Genomic DNA, 23432 nt, shown 5'->3' with positions numbered 1-23432 from the left:
CTGTCCTCACCCTCTGGTAGCTTGGCACTGAGAAGTCAATGTGTAAAGTATTTGGCAACACTCCAAACAACAACACAGTGAAAACACCAGAAAAAGACTACACACCATGTTAGAGAAATGGAGTTTAATTTGGTAAATACCACAAGACCAAAACAACAAAAATCCAACAAGTAGAAGTCGAGATATGAATTAAAAAAAATAACATAGCACATAAAACAATAAGCACTTAAATGTGTTTCCCGGCCACACTGTAGCAGGGAAAAGTCAAAAGTTCAGTCCGAATGAGATAGAGCGTGGGCCGGATGCAGGGACCCACTTGGGCCTGCTTTACCAAAGTAACTTGAATCAGGATGTGTCATCGTCGAAGGAGATGCGAGGTGCAGCTGAAGTGATGCGTCAGTGTGAAGCCATACAGTGGACAAGATGCGCTGATTTTCTCCACCCAACTGTGGCAATGTGCTGGCTCAGAGTGCTAAGTACTGGTTCCAAATGCAATTCAATGCTGCTGCTCCCACAGTAGGCAATGTTTTGATGCTGAAGGCGATATGCCCGGGCCTCTCACTTAAACGATGAGGATGCGCTGGTTCTGAATCGCACAAATGCGAAGATGCGCTGGTTCTGAGGAGGATGCATGGATTCTGGATTAGGAAGCATCTTAGGCCTCACTTCCAAGGGTCCAGGACTAGGGTGGCACCACTTGGCAGGGCAGACTCACGGCATGTAGAGTCCAGATGCAAATGCAGATAGTGAAAGTCTTTTATATCCCTGAGACTTAGGACAGGAGGCAAGCTAGCAAGCCTTTGGAGTCACTCTGGGCTCAAGTGATGCAGATCCAGCCCTTCTCACCCCAGAAGGAGAACAGCAAGTAGCAGGGCAGCTCGGCGAGGCAAGAGTACCACAAGGCTAGAGTCAGCAAAGGAGCAGTCCAGCAGAGTGGCAGCCCTTTCAGCAACACAGCAGTTTGTCTTCTTGGCAGAGTCTTCACAAGTTCAGACGTGCCCTGAAGTTAAGGTGTCCGAGGCCTAGTACTTCTAACCAATTGTGCCCTTGAAGTGGGGGAGACAGCAAAGAAAGCTTGAAAGTGCACAGATGTCCCGCCCTCCTGCCCTGGTTCCAGACTCACTACAGCCCTTTGTGTGTGGAGAGGACACACCCTATTCAGGTGTAAGTGGGAGGCTGTGCCCAGATCCTTGCTCCCATCACCCAGGATGGCCCATCAAGACACACCTAAGCTTCTTTTGAGGGTGGCTGTCTAGAGGGAATAAACAAAGTCCAGCTGTCACTTATCCCAGACTAAAAAGAGACAGGCAGCAGACACCAAATTGGTAAAGGAAGTAAATGCCAACTTTCTAAATGTGGCATTTGCTAAACAGTAACTTAAATTCAACTTCAGCATAAGTTCTGATTGTAAATTGTGAGTCCAGGGACACCAAAATTGAAAAATCCATCTCTTTACAATTGGGAATTACACTTAAAAGATGTAATAGGGTAATCCCAATGTTATCCTATAGTAGAGATAGGCCTCGCAGTAGTGAAAACTGAAATGCAGAGTTTTTCACTACCAAGACATGTAAAACTTAAAAGTACATGTCCTGCCTTTTAAAAACATTGTACCCTGCCCTGTGGGTCATACAGGGCCTGCCTTAGGGGTGACTTATAAGTATAAAAAGAAAAGGTTTAGGCCTGGCAAGAGGTTTACTTTGCAAGGTCGCAATGGCAGTGTAAAATACATATAGGCTCTGCAATGGCAGGCCTGTGCCATGGTTTGAGGGCTACTTAAGTGGTTGGCACAATGAGTGCTACAAGCCCACCAGTAGCATTTAACTTACAGGCCATGGGCACATGCAGAGCACTTCACAACTACTTAATAGTAAATTAAATATGGCAATTTAGGTTAAGTAAAAATGTATGTGTTTAGGGAAGAGAGCACAAGCACTTTAGCACTGGTCAGCAGTGGTAAAGTGAGCAGAGTCCTAAAGCCAGAAAATATTAGGTTAGAACATTGGAGGGAGGCAGGCGGACAAAAAGTTAGGAAAAGACCGCCCTAAGGCTGTCAGGTCTAACTGTATGTAACCTTTTTCACTATGGAAAGATGGAATTCACGTTTTGATGAAATTTTTTTTTCTCCCGTCACAGACTGATGGACAGAAAACACTTCATTTTGTTTAACTCTGTTACAGACATCTTTCTTTTACTGTCGTCTGAATTTATATACAGGAGATAGCACTTCCTGATATTCAAGTAATCATGCACACTTGTTTAACATCAATTGAATGTAATTATCCCGTAGCAAAAAATACTGTCTTTATGTATTAAACCTTTCTATATTTAGAAGCATTTTGACATCCTGATGCATATCCACACCCAAAAGAAACCCTACTTCCTTAACAAACAAAAATGTTTTACACCCCTCCCTCAGGTGTGACTATAAATCACCACCTCTACCCAGAAACATCATGTTTTCCCATCTCCACTGGGAAATGCTTCCCTTGGGCTTCCTGTCTTTGAATGGGAGTCATTGCTTAGATTTAGGCCCTTAGAAGTTTGTTTCTGATGTGGATTGTGTTCCTACTTTTGCTGGCTACTGGGCCCCCACTAGACTTGGGTCTTCAGTTCTGCTTGCAGTCTGTGTACTCTGTCCTCCCTGTGGGACTGACTTGGGATTGAGTGGTGCTTGTTCCGTTATTATAGCTGCCTTCCTCTGTTTCCTTGATGGGTTTGGAGCCCTGGTTATGATTTCTCTCCTTGATGTTACTGTGGACCTCTGAAATGCGTATGGAGTCAACCTCCAAGCGACAGGGAGAGGCCCCTACAACCTTTGCTTCCAGCTGGGATTAGGGGTGCAATGTACCTGCCTGTTGTGAGGAAATACGACTCTTATCTCATGTATTGGTGAATACAACCTCTTTTTCCTTCCTGAGGTGCTATGATGTTGTGCTAGACATAAGCCATTCAAGATACATTTTTAAGATGGAAGGGGTCATTAAGCATTTGATGGTGTAGGACGCCAGTATAAATACACAAGCCTTGCACCCCTCTAAAATTCCAGTTCCCATGTCTCGTTTAGAGGTGGGCGAACCAGTAGGTGTATGACAGTGGAGCCTCAGCTTTCTCTGCCATCAGAAATGTATGTCCTGGTAGCCCAATTGCTCCTCTATTTCTCTGTTAATATACACACCATGGTTAACCTGTACAGGAATATCGAGGAAGGGTCCTTATGCCTGGGTAGACAACCCTCTGCATGTCAGGGTTATGGCAGGGTTATAGTTTTTTGTTTCTTTGGCAATTTATTCCTGCAAATGAAAATAAAATATGCTAGCTTCTACAACATGGCAGTCAGCCAGTCTTTCAGATGAGAAAAAAAGTGTTGTTGCTGCATTGGTGTGAGGACATGTGCCGCACCAAACCAGCTCTGTAATTTTAGAGGGAGGTCATTCGCCTTGGAGGGTTCATAGGAGTGCATTCATCTTCAATAGCAAGTTGGCAGCCCACCTGCTGAGCTCCAAATGGCCTCATTATATTTTCAGTCTCTGAAGCAAAACAAAGTACAAATAACTATAAAACATAGGCAAATTGATGGGAGTTGTACCAGTCAAAAAATATATGAAATTGATGAAAATCCTTAAAGTACAAGATTTACATGTATAGTATCAAATGGACTCTTTGACTTGTTTGGGCGTATGTCAGGTAAAAATATATTAATCCTATGCACTAAATTATAGCTTTGCATCTGTGAACTCATTTTTTAAAAGTGCCTAATGTAGGGGTTCAACTCATAGGCTTATCTTTCTGATTCCATTTTATGATTGCCATAGTGATGACGGATTGAAGCTTTTGTCTGTGCAATGATCCTGTCAATGTGTGCATGGAGGTTTACAGCCAGAAAATTACAGGCCGGACAGGCCTTTTCTTCCACAGGGCATTTTACCAGTGGGCGGGAGCCCTCGGCGGCCAGATTTGAAAGCCACACGCCATTTCGAGTGCATCTGCCACTTCCCCCAGCTCCCAAAGGATAATTGCAACAGGTACGGGAAGGTTTCAAGAGAGAGAGAGAGAGAGAGAGAGAGAGAGAGAGAGAGAGAGAGAGAGAGAGAGAGAGAGAGAGAGAGAGAGAGAGAGAGAGAGAGAGAGAGAGAGAGAGAGAGAGAGAGAGAGAGAGAGAGGAGGGCTGGGGGGGGTAAATGAAAAGTGGATAGGTGGAAAGAGAGCAATATAACAATAAGACGAAGGCGGCTTGGCTGGTTTGAGCATTTCTGCCCAGACTGACTTCAGTTCCCCACTGCTGCCCTGGTCAATAAACATATTGCAACAACTAATGCAAGTTAGTAATGTTTATTGTTTAGTTAGTTAAAACCATAACAATTTAAAACAAGTAGCAAAAGCGCAATTTTACGATAAGCAGTTAAAAGCAGGAATTTAAGTATAAAATCATTTTGTTTCTTTAAAAGTTCAATGCAGAAAGTTAGACATCGTTTGCCCAGCTGGTTTGAGCATTTCTGCCTAGGCTGACTTCAGTTCCCCACTGCTGCCCTGGTCAATAAACATATTGCAACAACTAATGCAATTACACTTACAGCAAAAAAACAGTATCCCATCTGCCTATGTCACGATGTGAAATGACAAACTCGAGTGCCAATGGAAAAGAAAGGTGACAGCAACTACTTAAATCAAGAAACAATGTTTTCTAAAGTTAACTTTACTCAAAAATATGGAAAATAAAAATGGGCTTTTATGATATACATTAAGATAATTGCAGGTATATAAGGATAGAGACAGGCTACACATTGGCCTTCAGTCAGGATTCAGACCCGCCGAAGGTAAGGAATCCCTAGTATTACTAGATATACCTGCAAACCTCTATGATGACCACCAGGCCTCTACCTCACCCTGCCCATTCAACATGGAGTATGAAAACTATTGCATTTGTCTACAAACCTCAGGGAACTCAGTTCGACCTTGGAGTGAATCCAACAATTTCTCAATGAGCGAAGTGAGCATAAAAGAATAGGTTCAGTCAAATCCTTTTGTTGGCTGTGAGTTGGGATCCTTCGAGGGTAAGCTCAATCACAGTCAAGAAAATAATTGAACACCACCAGCTGGGGCCAGATCCACATTGACGAAACACAATGACATCTACGCCGCTTGCAACGTGGCAGTGTGGCAATGGAGAAGCCTCCTGCAGAAATAAAAGTTATAGAGGAATCTATGCTACCATTAGCTTTATTGGGATTATACATTTTCACCTTTATAAGACTAATGTCCCATGACTTGCAGGGCAGCTTTTGATTCCTAAGCCAGTCCTGAGCATGTACATTAGTTTTAAAACTCTTTAATGTGTGAATCCCTGGAAAAGAGGGATCGGAACTGTGGGGCATATTATCAAGGGGGTTTATCTCCGCTTTTTTGGCTTTAAAAGCCAAGAAAGCGGAGATAAAATTATCTCCCTATTACCTAGCTGCCGCTAACACCAGTTAGCGACAGCTAGTAGGAGATAGCGACCATCTTGGACCCCACTTTGCATGTCAGTGATATTTATCACTAATGAGATGCAAAGTGGGCGTGCCAAGATGTTAGCGACTGAAAACAGTCGCTAACATCGCTATCTCCTATTACCAACTTTTGGAGATATTCACGCTAAGCGGGAATATCTCCAAAAGCTAACACCTGCCCTGAGCAGTTCTTAGCCATGTTATCCAATGGGAGGTGGATAACATGGCTAAGAGCATTAGCTCGCAAATGCATGAATATCGCTGACTTTTCAGCGATATTCATGCTTTGCGGCGATTTTTACCGCATTTGCGTTAAACCTTGGTAATACCAAGGTGTATTTGCGGTAAAAATCGCCGCAGCGCTGCGGTAAATTGTTGTCTAATTATCGCTATTGCTTGGTAATATGCCCCTGTATTTTGTTGAGAGTGATTTCCTCTTGCTATACAGTCCCTTAGTGAGTGTTATGTAACTACACAACAGACGGAAAATATCGAATATCAACCTTTTTACTATAAATACTCAGCCACGGCCCATGCAGGTAAGAACGGTGGGGCGGAGGGGCGGGTTGGGGGAGGATTTGACAGACGACCTTGAGGGGAAATTAAATAATCAATTTTCCCTCGTCGTCTGTCGAAATACTCCCCACCCCCAATAAGGCCCCACCGCCCTACCACTCTTACCGGCATGGGCCGCGGCTGCGAATACTATTGATAACAAAGTTAAAACAAATGCTAGTAAACCACACATAAGTTGAACCCATGAAGTTATAAAATACACATATACTCAGTATCTTCTTATTTTCTGTCAACTGATGCTCTAACACACATTGCTTCAGAAAAATAATTGTTTACCTTTACACATGGGCAGTGGTCCACTCCAGTGGGATGGTTGTCCCAAGATGCATTTAATAGTAACTTCTCCCATAAGCTCAAAGCCCTCATAGCACATGAATGTGAGGGACTCCCCCGGCAGATAAAGTCTCTTGTAAAGGATTTGGTAGCCATTTTCAGGTAACCCAGGATTGTCGCACGCAAGCGATTCTTCAGCTGCAAAAACATACATCCGTAAACTTTTCATATGTGACAGTCAAATAAAGTGCTGCTGTGAGAGCATATTTAATAAAGAGTTGTTCACCCTAAAGTCAGATAAAAAGATCGCTTGCTACCAAAATGTACCTGATATTATTACATTGTGTGAAATAATAGCAATTGTAGTTAGGATAGTGCCATTACAATGTTGAAGATTTGTTATACCATGCAAATACCCTGCATAGAATCCACCCGACCTTTATACACTATGGCTTAAATTACAAGTTGCATGCTACAATTACCAGCATAAATCTGTGACTCTAGACCCGGTAAATCCAGTACACCACCATGTTGTAATTATGAGAATTTGTGACCAAAATGAGGAATAACATTCAGAACTGGAATTACTTGGCCTTTTCTGCCTGCGGTTTTCCCATTCTAGGGACAATTCTGGTTGTGTTTACCATCTGTAGTAGGAGGTACAAGGGGGATGGGGACCTATGCCAGTGGGAGGGGCAGGCTGTGTGCTGGCGGGGGGGGGGGGGGAGGGAAGGGGGGAGTGATGCTCACTCAAGCCGTAGAATGCCAGTCATGTCCTTGCATTTGCAGTCCCTGTCCAATCTGCATGTAAAATTTACTAGCCGGATTTCCAGCCAGTAAAAAGAGTCCAGTGTTTCTGCACCTAGGAGCTCCGGGAGCGGAAACACAATGGTAGTTGTGAACGTGTAGGTTAGTGGTAACGCGCATGCGTAAACTGCTTCACCACACTCACAATGGGGCCTAGTAAACTCTTAAACCCATTTGTAATCTCTAGTCAGGAACATCACATTACATTTTTAAGACCTGATGGTCATAATAAATCACCACTTTTAACAGAAGACACTGCAAGATAAAATAACGATTAAAGTTTAAAAAGATTGTTCCACTGAAAGAACATTTATGGCTCATGCTCTAGTTCCACAGGGTGCATGCTGCCATTTGAAAGTACATGCAAACAGAAACAAGGGCAATCTCCTTCATAAAATATTCACACACCATAATCATGCAAAAGAGAAAAGATTATAGAACGGTGGCTTATTAAACCTGGAGTTTTCTGTGGAGATTTGCTTGCGTCATTGTGCGCTTGTTTACCCTCGGCCCTCCTAACAGCAAGAACACAGCACAAGGACAAAGGAAGGAAAGTGCATGTATTGCTTTTGTATTCAGTGGAAAGGATTTAAATAAACCTGTAATAAGATTCTTAATTGTAGAGCACACGGTTGTAGCATTAGCAGGTGACAACAAGTAATGCTGTGGCCAACGGGACGACTCTCTGGCCACATTGGACATGCATTTTTTTATTTTTCGAGTTTTGTATAGCACAGATATTTCTGAAGTGACAGCTGTTGTTATATATGGTGGTAGAAAGCTCCGCGCTACAGAGAACCCCTCACTTCTCTTTGAGGTCAAACATACTATGGGATATAGGCAATAACCCACTCAGGTGATTAGAAGAAACAAATATTGTCATGTTGGTTAGTTATGATGGGGCCTGAAAATAAAGGCACAGATGCATCAGGAAGAAAATCTTAAATAAGCAAAGGCTTGTATTGGGAGTCAGCAGTTTGGCCACTTGATAGCAATTTTCAGCAAGTCAATGCAAAGTTTTGAATTTTTTGCAGGTAAGTGAAGAAACTGACAGGATGAGACATTACAGTGGCCCAGCCAGCTTCACATAAGAAAGCTCAATGGTAATACCATAGCCAAGAGAGAGGAGCAGATGGTTTTTAGGATGGGTATTTGACAGTTATACATGTTTGCTAACATGATTAATTTGTTTGCTTGGTTTGAGGTTTTTAGAAGATGATTTATGAGGGTTGACGTCATTCACCAGAATGAGAGAGGGACCGGGAGATGAATTAAGCACAACTATCTGTGAGAATCCGCCCTCAGTACCATAGGATTGATTTCTCATTCGTACAGGTTTGTATATAGTTTGGCACAGTCCATGTAGGAACTCTAGAAAATATCATGGCTAGTGTAAGAAAATTCCACTTTTTGCATGATCCCCTCCAGTTGTTGGACTGATGCTGCTGGTTTTTCGACTTTTGCACTGGGGCCCTGCTACCAGACCCCAGTGCATGTACTCTGACACCCTAAAACATTAGTACAATTGGCTTATCCCCGATCGGCATATTTAAATTGCCCATAAGTTTCTAGTATATTGTACCCAATATGGCCCAGGGCCTGTAAGTTAAATGTCCCTAGTAGACTGCAGCACTTAATGTGCCACCACTAAAGTGACAAGGTAAAGCATGAATCTAAGCCTGCCATTTCCACCTGTTAATATCACCCTTTGAACAGGCACAGACCTCCCTTTTAATAGTAGCAATTCACACCTGAAGTGGGCCTTACCAGCCATATGGCATGGTGCGTAGCATATATAGAAGTAAGAAATATCTATTTAGTGTTTTCTCAAGCCATTATGACAAAGGCGCCAAGCCCTATTTTCACTGTGGCATGGCTGGCTGTGCCATAGACACCAGCTGACTTTATTTAACTACTTAAGCTATCTTCAGATTGGCAATAGCTAAAAAATTACTGCAAACATTAATTTTTATAGTTAAGCAAAATCGAACTTAATGCTGAAATCGAATTGTGACTAACTATTTCAGAAATAGTGACCATAGAAAGTCAAAATTTTCTGGTCTCAAGCCTTTTGCAGTCTTTTCAAAGTTTATGCCGAACTGTCACCTGGTAGCCTGCTAGCACCCTCCAAAGACGTGTGAATGGCTCCCAGTAAGAGCTACAAAAGGGCCTTGGGTGGGAGGAGGTGAAACTTTCCCTGACAGGATGAACTGGGGGATGTGTGCACCAACTGCACATGCTACAAAGGGGCCTTCTCTGTCACAGGCAGATGTAACTCACACCTAAGCCTGCCCTTTCAATTGTACAGGTAGTCAGGCCGGCACCAAACCCACTGGGAGGAAAACTGTTTCACAACAGGTTTGCAGAGGGAGTTTCTCATTTCCCCAGACACACCTCAGAGCTCTGCGAAAGGGGCAAATGCTTCTGCCATGTTGGATACTGACAGAGCAGGGCACTGTTGGAGTGTTTAGAACCAAACCCCCAGGAAATGCTGTCAAAGTGATTGGGATTGTCCCTAGGAACTTTTTCCCTATTGGAAAGAAAGTCTCCGCCCACCCACAAGCTAATTTCAGGCACACATATTAACCCCTGGATACTTTCTTCAGAACACATTTGGACATGTGAAAGATAGGAGAAAGACTGAGCCTGCTGTTGATCCTGTGGAGAGAAACCCTAAGTGCTGGGCGTGCTTCCATTTGTACCTAGAGCACATGAGTCGACTCCAAGGGTTATTTGGCTGGCTTCCTGTTAGGCTACAGGGCTGCAAGAAGCCTACATTTTCCATGAACCCAGCTGACCATTTCCAACTAGATTTGCCCCGGTCCCTGCTGGTAGCTTTTGGGAGAGTGAGTCCTAACCCACAAGTGGTGCCCACAAGCATCTAGACCACTTGGCTGGTGTTAGAGTGTACTCTCCTTAACCAAAAACCTGTAAAACTGGACACTTGGAAACTTTTTTAGAGATCAATGGAGATCAAGATTGATGTCGAAGCTGCAGCCGCCAACATCGCATTACAGGTAGAACTCAGCTCACCAGTTTACCTTGCCGACTTATGGAAAAAGCTTTCCAAACCTGAACGAAGAGGGACGTCACTGAGACCAATGTCAAACAGCATCCCACCCCCAATGAGACCTTCCTGGTACAGATTTCAGACTTCGCCCGCTTGGAGCTTTTCTGCCATCAACACTGACTGCACCAAGTTTCCAGTTGAACAGAGGCTCCCATCGAGTCCTGCCATCATTGAGCCATCCTCCAGATGCACCCTGCAGCCTGACCTGCGGACAATCAATTGAGGAGGACTTTCCTCCAGAAAATGTACTAAATCAGAATACAAAATTTCCACTGGGACAAACCTGGTCCTTGTAACCAACCAGCAGTAACTCTTGGTCTACCTTAACTTTTGACTTAGAGCCTGTCTTGGGCGACCAGATAACTGCGATTGGTGCTTTGAGTTTTTTGGTATTATTTTGACTTAAAAAATCTAAGAATCACATCTCCAGTTCTCTTCATCTAATCTTTGTCATTTTGGTGCCTATTCTTCATTACATTTTACTCTGTTTTTATAAATTGGAGTGGAACTTTTATTGTTAAGTGTTTTCTGCTTTATAACTGTTTTGGTTCTGATAAATGATTTACACATTTCTCCCAAGTTAAGCCTGCCTCCTCTATGCTCTGGCTACCAAGGGTTGAGCTTGGGTTTAATATTGAGATCTAACTGGGCCTGGTATGGAATTGTGAAATTACTTTATGAAAACTAGCAGCTTCTCCAACTAATAATCCAAATTCTCACAGTTTTGTTTTATTTTCCAGAAAGGTGAAATAAACATTATGGATTGTTTAAGTAGAGGCGAGTCCAGACAGACGACAAAGGGGAAGAGAAGTGGTATTTGCAGATCCAACTTTACTATAAGATTTAAGTTACAATATTTTCCCACTTTAGACCATGCAGAATGATTGTCCTTTACATTCTATAAGCCAGGAGAGCAGAGCATTGTGATTAACCACATCAAACACAAATGGGAGTATTATGAGCAGAAGCACTATTTCCACCATTGCTTTGACACTTTTAGAATCATCTGAAAGTTTTAGTAGGATTTTCCTATGTAATTCCTTTACATACTTGACCCTGCTCTGGTCATTTTTTATTTAGGCTCAGAGACGTTTTAAGGCATGGGCTAAGTGGGCTCTTGCCCAAGGCCCCACCTAGCCTTTTAGGGGCCCCACTGATAGAGCCAGATCAGTTCTTGTCCTGATGACCAATATGTCGGATAAAGTCCTTCTACAGCGAGATGCACTAATCTTCCAAGGTTAGATTAGTGCATCTCGCTGTAGAAGGACTTTATCCGACGCAGAGCCTTTTTTCAAATCTCTATTTTGAAAAGAGACAAACAAAATCCACAAAGAATAAAAGAAATACTGGCTGTGAGAGGAAGCTTCCCAAACGCAGACCAGTTCAAATGACGCAAAGTCATTCAGAAAATCATGACTGCCACAAAGAGCTTGTGTAAAATTCAATTGTTGGAAATCACGTCAAGATCATTTACAGAAGGGATCATCGCTATATGCTAATATATGTTGTCCTGAGGAAGATCTTAAGGACTAAACGACAAAAGACCGAAACGTCGACTATTGAGTCCATTTCTTCATTTGTTATTAATTTCGCAAGTGACCTTCACTTTAAGAAAAACAGGAGTCATTTGTTATTAATTTTTTAGATTGGACTTTTTATTCAGATGTACTGTAGGAACAATTAGTTAATTCCTTTTTCATTTGAATGCATTTTGATTCATTTCAATGGTTGATATGTACCCTTTGAACTTATAAACTAAAACATATATAAAAGTAATATCTTTTGATAAAAAAGATTCCCTGTGTTGCTATTTTTTTGCTTTATTGCTTCTTTTTTTGTCCTAGAGCCAGACAAACAAAATAGTTGTGAACAGATGCCAATTACATTGGATCAGACCAATTGATATGAACAGCGGTGTAGTCTGATTTCTGTTACATATTCTTGGAATTAAATTCCCTTGCCAGCACCTTTCCAATACACTAAAGCCTGTCTGGAAGGAGGTTACACATCACAGTGACAGAAAACCAAGACTTCCCCTGCCGGAGTTTTGTCTACCAGCAGGAGGGCAGACTCGTGTCTGTGGCTGGCAGCATCCATCTTGTGATGCCAGGGGAGAGAAAGCTAGTACCAGGTAACCGGTGTTGTCATATTTCTTCCTCTAGGAGGGTGGAATCATACCTCCCACACCAGTTACTGGTGTGGAGGTATGATTCCACTGTGTTTGAGACCAAACACAACATGTTTCCTTGAAGCTGTTTTAAAGTTAGCATTTACCGTGAGTTACAATGCACTTAAGAGTATATGGTTGACTGCATCACAGAACAACCCCGGAGAATCGATTCCAAAGGCTGCAGAGGGGCTCTGCTCATGCATGGGCACCCTCTCACACACAACCTAGCACCCTGCCTTCAGGATTGATAAGGCCTGCCATAGGGGTGACTGATAGGTTTACATGTGCAGTGACATAAGGTAGATATAGTAAACCTATGTCTAAGTAAGGGGTACATGCACCACCTTACACAGGCTGCAGTAGCAGACCTGTTGTGTCATTTTGAATGGTCTCCCAGGGGGGGCATAATACATTCTGCAGCCGCTGGGAGGCCTCTGGGGTACCTACGCCCTGGCTACATAGTATACCATATACTAGGGACTCACAAGGGTACCCCAGAATCCAATCTGGGGAGTACCTAAAGTACATACAATCAATTTAGAAGAGATAGCAGCTAGGCTAGGGTCCTGGATAGCAGGATCCCAGCCAGTCTAAGTCGAAAACAGTGAAACATCAGCAAGAACTGGGGGCAACTATAAGAAGCAGGTCATTAAACTAACCATGACCAGTTGAGTCTTTATGTTCTAAGTGGAAATATTTGGAGAGTCCATATGCATTGTCATGGTTACTCCCAGATCTATGTTCCACTGTATAGTCCATCCCCTGTAGGGAAATAGACCACCTCAAATTTTGGGGTTTTCATTCTTCATCTGTTGTAGCCATGAGAGGGGCTTATGGTCTGTCTGGAGAATGAAGTGAGTGCCAAACAAGTATGGCCTCAGCTTGTTCAGAGCCTAAACCACAGCAAAGGCCTCCCTCTCAAAAGCTGACCACGTTTCTCTGGGGGGGGGGGGGGTCAATTTTTTGCTAAAAAAGCTACTGGCTGATTCTGACCTTCATCATTCAACTGTGTTAACAGTGCCCCTACCCCCAACTCAGATGCATCTGTTTGGACAATGAATTGCTTGGAGTAGTCAGGACTTTGCAGAATGGGAGTAGTGCACATGGCCTGCTTCAGGTCATCGAATGCCTTTTGACAGCTAACTGTCCACTGAACTTTCTTTGGCATTCTCTTGGAAGTTAAGTCATTCAAAGGCGTCAGTATGGATCTATATCCTTTGACAAACCTTATATAGTATCCAGTCAGGCACAAAAAAGCTCTGACCTGAGTCTGGGTGGTTGGAGCAACCCAGTCCATGATGGTCTGGATTTTGCTCTGCAATTGTTGAACCTGGCCTCCATCTACAAGGTGGCCCAGGTATACAACTTGGCTCTGCCCTATCTGGCACTTGGTGGCCTTGATAGTGATAGTGAGCGCTGCTTTCTGCAGCGCCTCCAAAACATTTCTCAGGTGGATCAGGTGATCCTCCCAGGTGGAGCTAATGACAGCAAAATAATCTAGATAAGCTGCACTATAGGCTTCCAGGCCTGTAAGGACTTTATTCACAGACCTTTGAAAAGTGGCAGGTTCAGTCTTCAAACCAAAGGGCATCACCACAAATTGGCAGTGCCCACTAGGGTTTGAGAATGTTGTTTTTGGCTTTGCATCCACAGCTAGTCTGATTTGCCAGTAGCCAGCTGTTAGGTCAAATGTGCTCAGAAACGTGGCTGAGGCTAAAGTATCTATAAGCTCATCTACCCTAGGGATTGTGTGAGCATCAGTCCTAGTGACTGCATTGAGACCTCTGTAGTCAACACGAAACCTCATCTCTCTCTTACCATTCTGGGTATGAGGTTTGGGTACCAAGATTACTGCACTAGCCCAAGGGCTGTCTGAGGGATCGATCACTCCCAAATCCAACATCTTCTGGACTTCAGTCCTGATACAGTCCCTGACATGGTTAAGTTGCATGTAAATCTTATTTTTAACAGACAGACTGTCCCCAGTGTCCACTTCATGAGTGCCCCAGGTAGTCTGACTTGGAGTCAGTGAAAACATATGTCTAAACCGATTAAGAACTTTTCTGCAATCAGTTTGCTGTTGGGCAGTGAGGCTGCCTGCCAAGGCTACACTATCAACTGATCCATCATCAGGGTTCTGTGAGAGCAGGTCAGGGAGTGGGTCACCCTCTTATTCCTGTCCCTCATCAGTAGCCATGAGCAAGCCCATGTCTGCCCTGTCAATATATGGTTTGAGCCTGTTGACATGGAGCACCCTATGGGGGCTCCTGGGAGTTTTAAGGTCCACCAAGTAGGTAACCTCTCCCTTCTGCTTAATTATTGTATGAGGGACATCCCACTTGTCTTGGAGGGCTGGCGGTGCCACAGGCTCCAACAGCCAAACTTTCTGTCCTGGCTGATAAACAGTCAACACAGCCTTTTGGTCATGCCAGGCCTTTTGAAATTCCTGGCTAACCTCAACGTTTTTAGTTGCCTTCTTCGTGTACTCAGCCATCCTGGAGCGGAGAAAAAGTACATAGTCCACAATATCCTGTTTAGGGGGTTTGAGAGGTAACTCCCATCCCTTCTTCGCTAGACACAATGGACCCTAACTGGATGTCCAAACAGATGTTCTAATGGGCTGTAACCAACCCCCTTCTGTGGAACCTCTCTTTAGGCAAAGAGAAGGCAGGGCAAAAGTATGTCCCATCTGCGCCTAAGCTTTTCAGGGTGACCTTTAATCATGCCCTTGAGGGTTTTGTTGAACCTTTCAACTTACCCATTGCATTGTGGGTGATAATGGGTGGTACATTTGTAATTTACTCCACACTCCTTCCACATAGCAGTCAAGTAACTAGACATGAAGTTTGCATCTCTGTCTGATACTACCTCCTTAGGAAATCCCACCCTGGAAAAGATTCCCAGGAGGGCCCTTGCCACCACAGGAGCTGTGGTAGTTCTAAGGGGAATTGCTTCTGGATACCTAGTAGCATGGTCCACCACCACCAGTATAAATCTCTGCCCAGATGCAGTTTGAGGATCCATGGGACCAACGATGTCAATACCAACCCTCTCAAAGGGAACCCCCACCACAGGTAGTGGTATCAGGGGGGCCTTTGTAGTGCCACCTGCCTTACCACTGGCTTGACAGGTAACACAGGAGCAAAAAAACTCCTTTGTGTCTTCAGACATGTGAGGCCAATTAAAGAGTGAGGGACATGCCTGTCCCAAGTCTTGCGTTGGCCTAGGTGACCTGCTAATGTGATATCATGTGCAAGTGTCAATAGGAAGCCCCTAAACTTCAGAGGTATAACGAACCTCCTGGTGGCACCAGGCTTGGAGTCTCTACTCTCTGAGTATAGGAGTTCATCATCCCATTAGATCCTACGGGACCCACTAGCACTCCCAGCAGCCTCAGCAGCAGATTGTATTCTGAGGGGTTCAAGAGAGGGGCAGCTCAGCTGCTCCTGGCTCAGATCTCCTATGGAAGGGCCCCCTGTCCCCAAGAACTCAACATGATCAGGTTCAAGCTCATCTGGGACAGTTCCTTCTTCGGGACTAAGATCATCTCCCTCAGGAGAATGACCTATACTCTGAGTCGGGGGAAGACACTGCCTTACCTCTACTGCACCTCCTCATGGAAGGCGCCCGGTCCATTTTTCCAGGATCCAGGGTTCCCAATATTTCTGCATGAGTCCTGAGTTCCATTTCAGCCCAAGATGAAGCTTCCAAATCATTGCCCAACAAGTATTTAACAGGGTGGTCTGCACTTACCACAACCTTCTTAGGGCCAGTTACCCCTCCCCAGTTGAAATTAACAACTGCCAAGGAATGGTCTGTCCTGACATTGCTAGCATTGGCCACTTGGTACATCCCACCAAGTATGATTTGCTCAGGAGCCAAAAGATCTTATGTCACCATTGTGACACTTGCTCCTGTGTCCCTAAATGCAGAGGCCTCTTTTACATATATCAAAGGCTGCTGTATTTGCCCAGGTTACCGGGACTGACAAATAAGGAGGCCATATCCATGTCTTCATCACAGACTAACACAGCCTGAGTTGGAACTCTGACTAGGCCAGAGTCCATCTCAGATCCCAGGGTTATAACTCCTACACCCTTATTCTAAGTACCGCCACTTGGAGCTGAACTAGGAGGAACAGTTGCCTTAGGGGCAGTGGTGGTTGGAGTTGAGTCCTTGGATTTGTTACAGTCACTTGTCCAATGGATCTTCTGTTTATAGATTTGACACCATGGTTTCTTCTTGACTTTTCCATTGTTGGATTGTAGAGTAGAAGATTGTTGAGAGTCTTGAGAAGACTTCTGGTCTTTATCCTTCTCCCCACCCTTGGCTGAGGGTTTTGAATCTTGCTTCTTGGAGTCACCACCTTGGTTCTGAACCTTCTTCCTCACCCTGGTTCTGACCCATTTGTCTCTTACCGACCCAAATCTTGGGGAGAGGTCAGATCAGAGTCCACCAGGTACTGATGCAACAACTGATTTTAACAATTAAGGATCTGCTCCTTCATAATTAAATTGTACAATCCTTTAAAATCATACACTTTACTGGCAAGTAACCAGCCTTCCAGAGCCTTAGTAGCACAATCTACAAAGTCAACCCAGTCTTGAGTCTGTGCCTTTTGAGTACCTATGAACTTAATCCTGTATTGTTCAGTGGTTAAGCCAAACCTCTCAATCAGAGCACTCTTCAAGACTTTGTAATTATCAGCATCCTCTTCTCTAACAGTGAGGCACTTGTCTTTACCTTTGTCTGCAAAGGAGAGCCACAAGATTGCTGCCCACTGCTCCTGAGGGACCCTCTGTACTTTACAAGCCCTCTCCAGTGCAGTTATACATTTGTGCATGTCATCCCCACTCTGGTCGGGAGGGACAATCTTGTTCAGGTTCCTATGGTCAGTAGTATGTTCTCTACCTCTAGGGACACTGTTGCTGCCACCAGGGGGCTCTAGCCCCAACGTTCTGGAAGCTCTCTGGAGCTCTAGGGATTCCCTGTCTAAGGCCAATTGCTCTCTCTTGATTCTAAGCTTAGCTTTTTCAAACTCAAGCAGTCTACACTTCTTATCATAGGAGGATTCTCCCCTGTGAGAAGCTGAGGTCCCTACAGAAGTACCAGAATGATCAGATCCCTGGGAAAGAGATCTTGATCTTCTTGGTAAACTGCCAACTCTTCCTGGAGAAGTGAAGAGAGGACCACTGGGGCCTTCTCCTCCATCCATAGGAAGAACTGGGGTATCCAGGCTAGAATCATCTTGATCCTCCTGGTCAGCATTGGATGACATGTCATAGAAGTGTTGACTTCCTGGCATTTCATCCTCTGCTGCCCCACTTAACTTGCCTGCCTCACAAGACCCCGGAGTCTTCCTGAGGTCATATAAAAGCAAAGCCTCTTTGAGGTGTTGAGTACCTGGATGCCTCCCTGTCTTCAGTTTCTTAGATATACACAAGGTTCTCAATTCTTGGAATTCGAGATTATCATACGTAGTTGGCAGAGGACCACTGGCTTCTGGCCTAGAAGACATACTAGTGTTATGTGGGTTAGGCACCTACCTAACCTAGTGGGAGCTACTAAACTCTCTTGAGTTGGAGAAAGGGTATGGCAGACCCTTGACTTACCCAACTCTGAGTTCAGTAGAACTTACTTTTTTTCTAGTCTTGATTTATATGTACCTAAGTATCTTTAGTGGTTTTGAGTTAGTCACTCAATTAGATTATCTGGTGAAGCAATAGCAAGCTTGAATCCCAACCTCTGCACACCAATGTGAGAAGTTGGCCTGGTATATGCTGTCCAATAGTTATAGTGGGCACCTTGCACCAGTCCAAACAACCCTTATTGATGATTAGGTTAAAGACAACCTTTATTGAAAGCTATCCTAGTTGTAGCTATGGTGAGCAGCCTTCAGGCTAAGTCTCGAAGGAATGTAAAGCAGCTTGGTTTACCAAATTATAACCTCCTGAATGACCAAATGAAAGGAGAACCAAACAAGGTATATATAAAATATATGTATTTATTACTAAACACTCTCTACTATCCTCTTTATGAGATTAGAGAACAAGGCACACACTATTACAGTACTAGAACAACAGTAAATAGCACAATACACAGCGGGCTTCAGGGAGAGACCGAACCATATACTAAGAAAGTGGTGTAACCACCACGAGTTGACTAGAAACAGTGCCTAGAGCACGTAGAATCGCTGGGACACCAAGGAACCACCCAATGTAGTGACACAGGGGACCCACGGGGACGTGTGCAGTTTGAGAACACAGCGGCGAGCCACGTGCAACTCTATGGGAAATTCATGGTTGGAATTTGAAAGATTAAGGACACTTAGGAGAGGACTTTGAGCAAACCCCATTCAAACATAGAAGGTTGTAAGGCCAGTACCCATGTGAGCACCGGAGTACTCATGTTACCTAACCCAGGGATGCATCATAGGTGTCAAATGGAGTCGGGAATCTTCGGCGTTTTCATTTGCGTGATGCTGAAAAGTGCTGCTGTCGTGAAAAGGAAAAGTTTCTGGTCTGATCCAAGCCTGGATCAGAGATGAGAAGAACCTGAAAGCAGAGGGGACAGAGTCTGTGTCACTTTAGGGTGACCAGGGGCTCGGTATATGCATGCCCATCAATGTCGGGTGCTTCAGGTGAGCAGACGCAATGCTTGACTCTGCAGCCACAGGGACCAGGAGATGTCGAGGATGACCAAAGTCCGGAAGTGAGCTGTCCTACAAAGGATGTCGAGTGCTGGGGGGTCAGTGTCCGGATGGAACTCCAACAGGCCTTGGCAACTGCAACCCACAGGGTCAGAGGAAATCAGCTTCGGTGAGGACCAGCAAGGTCCTGAGGACTCTCCAAGCAATGGAGTGTCAGGGAACATCTGGAGCAATCAGGAAAGCCTACAAACCAGGGATCGTAAAGAGACCTCGAGAGGAATCACAAAATACCAGCCCATGGAACACTCATGGTGCGTAGGCCAGAAATCTTTGGTGAAAACACCGCTAGGGGTCAGGACTACAAGTAGTGCAAAGCACAGCCTCAGGGGTTGCCGGAAAGCATATGCTGCTGCAAAAGAGCACGGTGCACAGGGGTTCAGGTTGCACAGTCTCCATGAGGGATACGGACCTCGGCATTGCTGAGAGCACAGATCAACCTCAGAGACATTATGAACCCACCTCCTCTGATGCAGAAATCTTCAGAGTCCTCAGGAGCTTTGGAGATTCAAACCGGTCAGATGCATTTAGGTGCCTGCTTTGCAGGTGAGTAACTCCTTTACTCCAAGGGAGTTTCTTCAGTCGTCCAGCGTCTTGCAGATATTCAAAGTTTTTGGGGGCATATTATCAAGACAGGCGATAAAATTATCACCGCTTTAGCGGCAGTTTTTGGCAATAATGGGCTTGATAATATACTCTATGGAATTCCAATTGAAGCACATGTTAGATGTGAAGGACATCTAACCTGAGCTTCAATTATATTACAATAGAGCATATTATCAAGCCTATTATTGCTGTTTTAGCAGCAGTTTTCTGCCGCTAAAGCGGCTATAATTTTATCGCCTGTCTTGATAATATGCCCCAAGGTTTCTGTAGCAGAGTTTAGTCCAGGTAAATCTAATGTCCTGTATTGATCATGATAATTACGCACTTATATAGCGCACGACTACCCGGAGGCATCTCAGCGTTAATGTCCTGTAATCAGGGGTTCCTACTTTATACCCAAGGAAGGGGTGGGACAAACTCTGGTGACCCACCTATGGGAGGGTCAGGACAGAGTGGTGGGTACACCCATGTCCTTTGTCTAGTTTTGCACCAGAGCAGGAGCAAGTGGCTCCTGCAACCGGTTTGAACTGAACTATGCACAGGGACACCAAATGTGCCCCCAGTGCAGACATTAAAGCACTCTAGGAGTGTACCCACCCAGCCCCAATACACTAAAGACTGTCTGGGAGGTGGTTACACCGCCTCATGACAGGAAACCTATTGTCAAGCCTTCCCCTGCCGGAGTTTCGTCCAGCAGCAGGAGGGAAGGCTCGTGTCTGTGGCTGGCAGCATCCATCTTGCTATGCCAGGGTCGAGAAAGCTGGTACCGGGTGTATCAGTGTTGTCATATTTCTCCCTCTTTCCTTGCAGTCATTTTAAAGTTAGCATTTAACGCAAGGTTATAATGCACTTAAGAGTATATAGTTGGCTGCATCACAGAACGACCCTGGAGAATAGTTTTCGAAGGCTGCAGAGCAGCTCTGCTCATGCATGGGCACCGGGCACCCTCTCTCACGAAACCCACCATCCTGCCTTCAGGATTGATAATTGCAAAAAACACAGTTGATGGACAGAATGCAGAATAATGTCTTACATTCACCCCAGTACAAAGATCTGGGCCTAAATCCATAGTTATTTTTGCACTCCACACCACCCTAGGTCAGACAATGGCTATATGCAAATCAGCCTTGAGCCTGTGCCTCATGGGAATAGTCCAGCCCGAACTACCAAGCCATGTCTTTCCTAGACCGGAATCAAGCATCCAAGGACCGGTTTCTGGCTATCAGCCTTCTTCAGCCTGGATAGCTTGACTCCAGTGATGTGGAGAGCCTGGGACTCACATCTGAGCATACCCAGCCCACTCGGGGTGAAAATTGCAAAAAACACAGTTGATGGACAGAATGCAGAACAATGTCTTACATTCACCCCAGTACAAAGATCTGGGCCTAAATCCATCGTTTTTGTGCACTCCACACCACCCTAGGTCAGACAATGGCTATATGCATATCAGCCTTGACCCTGTGCCTCATGGGAACAGTCCAGCCGGAACTACCAAGCCATGTCTTTTCTAGACCGGAATCAAGCATCCAAGGACCGGTTTCTGGCTATCAGCCTTCTTCAGCCTGGATAGCTTGACTCCAGTGATGTGGAGAGCCTGGGACTCACGTTGAGCATACCCAGCCATTCAGATGCTCTGGTCATCACCACCCCCTTTTGTACCGCTTTTGGCCGCCATAAGTGTGGCAGGGTATGCTCAGACGTGAGTCCCTTGCTCACTTTACCACTGGATTCAAGCAAGCCGGGCTGAAGACGGCTGGAATGCCAGAAACCGGTCCTCTGAAGCTTGTTTCCGGTCCAGGGAAGACATGGCTTGCAGTTCGGGCTGGACTGTTCCCATGAGGCACAGGGTCAGACTGATTTGCATATAGACATTTCTGAACTGGGGTGGCAGAGTGGGCTAAAGAACGGTGATGGATTAAACCCAGATCTTTTGACTGGGTGTGAGTGTTTGATTGTTTCAGATGCTTCGTCCATCACCACCCCCTTTTGTACCGCTTTTGGCCACCATAAGTGTGGCAGGGTATGCTCAGACGTGAGTCCCTTGCTCACTTTGCCACTGGATTCAAGCAAGCCGGGCTGAAGGCGGCTGGAATGCCAGAAACCGGTCCTCTGAAGCTTGATTCCGGTCCAGGGAAGACATGGCTTGGCAGTTCGGGCTGGACTGTTCCCATAAGGCACAGGGTCAGACTGATTTGCATATAGACATGTCTGAACTGGGGTGGCAGAGTGGGCTAAAGAACGGTGATGGATTAAACCCAGATCTTTTGACTGGGTGTGAGTGTTTGATTGATTCAGATGCTCCGTCCATCAGCACCCCCTTTTGCACCGCTTTTGGCTGCCATAAGTGTGGCAGGGTATGCTCAGACGTGAGTCCCTTGCTCACTTTGCCACTGGATTCAAGCAAGCCGGGCTGAAGACGGCTGGAATAGCAGAAACCGGTCCTCGGAAGCTTGTTTCCGGTCCAGGGAAGACATGGCTTGGCAGTTCGGGCTGGACTGTTCCCATGAGGCACAGGGTCAGACTGATTTGCATATAGACTTGTCTGAACTGGGGTGGCAGAGTGGGCTAAAGAACGGTGATGGATTAAACCCAGGGGCCTCATTTATGAAAAGTGACGCATCGCTGCGTGAAAACAGTGATGCGTCACTTTTCACTGCACACTCCTTGCGACACCAATGATGCGTCATATTTAATGTATGACGCATCATGTCGCAAGGACTTACAGATACGTCAGTATTTCTGACGTATCTGTAAGCGCAAAAGTGACGCATTGCTGGAGTGTGTCACAAAAGTGACGCAACTCCAGCAATGCGTCCTTTCACATGGGGAAAGCCCCATGTGAAAGGGCTTGCGTCAGTCTTACGCCTGCTGTGAGGCAGGCACAAGATTTTGATGCAACAGTATCCTAAAAGTGACGCAGTGAAATCTCATAGATTTCAATGCGTCACTATTACGTGGCTTTTTGTGGGGGAACGCCCCCTCTGCATACATTATACCTGACGCAGGTATATTGTGGCGCAGGGGTTTAAAAAGTGACGCATCTACCTAGATGCGTCACTTTTTAAATATGGCGCAACAAGGCGCATTTTTTACGCCGCTGGTGCGTCACAAAAAGTGACGCACCGGCGGCGCAAAACTGACGCAAGGCCTCATAAATAAGGGCCCAGATCTTTTGACTGGGTGTGAGTGTTTGATTGATTCAGATGCTCCGTCCATAACCACCCCCTTTTGTACCGCTTTTGGCCGCCATAAGTGTGGCAGGGTATGTTCAGATGTGAGTCCCTTGCTCACTTTGCCACTGGATTCAAGCAAGCCGGGCTGAAGACAGCTGGAATGCCAGAAACCGGTCCTCGGAAGCTTGTTTCCGGTCCAGGGAAGACATGGCTTGGCAGTTCGGGCTGGACTGTTCCCATGAGGCACAGGGTCAGACTGATTTGCATATAGACATGTCTGAACTGGGGTGGCAGAGTGGGCTAAAGAACGGTGATGGATTAAACGCAGATCTTTTGACTGGGTGTGAGTGTTTGATTGATTCAGATGCTCCGTCCATCACCACCCTCTTTTGTACCACTTTTGGCCGCCATAAGTGTGGCAGGGTATGCTCAGACGTGAGTCCCTTGCTCACTTTGCCACTGGATTCAAGCAAGCCGGGCTGAAGACGGCTGGAATGCCAGAAACCGGTCCTTGGAAGCTTGTTTCCGGTCCAGGGAAGACATGGCTTGGCAGTTCGGGCTG

At 45.3% G+C, this 23432-nt stretch overlaps 1 protein-coding gene across 1 annotated transcript in view; it reads right to left on the bottom strand.

Moving 5' to 3' along the window:
- The window catches only part of SEZ6L (seizure related 6 homolog like), a gene marked incomplete at its 5' end in the record, with an annotated part of 799882 nt that overhangs the window by 47203 nt on the left and 729247 nt on the right, over positions 1–23432 (bottom strand). Inside the window, one exon of the mRNA XM_086951928.1 lies at positions 6342–6536. Coding sequence (XP_086808054.1) covers positions 6342–6536 — 195 coding nt within the window. The remainder of the gene's footprint in view (positions 1–6341; positions 6537–23432) is intronic.

Source organism: Lissotriton vulgaris, unplaced genomic scaffold, assembly GCF_964263255.1.
Source record: "Lissotriton vulgaris unplaced genomic scaffold, aLisVul1.2 SCAFFOLD_908, whole genome shotgun sequence".
NCBI classification, from domain to species: domain Eukaryota; kingdom Metazoa; phylum Chordata; class Amphibia; order Caudata; family Salamandridae; genus Lissotriton; species Lissotriton vulgaris.
The sequence above is the reverse complement of the archived record's forward strand: the minus strand, read 5'-3'. Positions and strand labels throughout refer to the sequence as shown.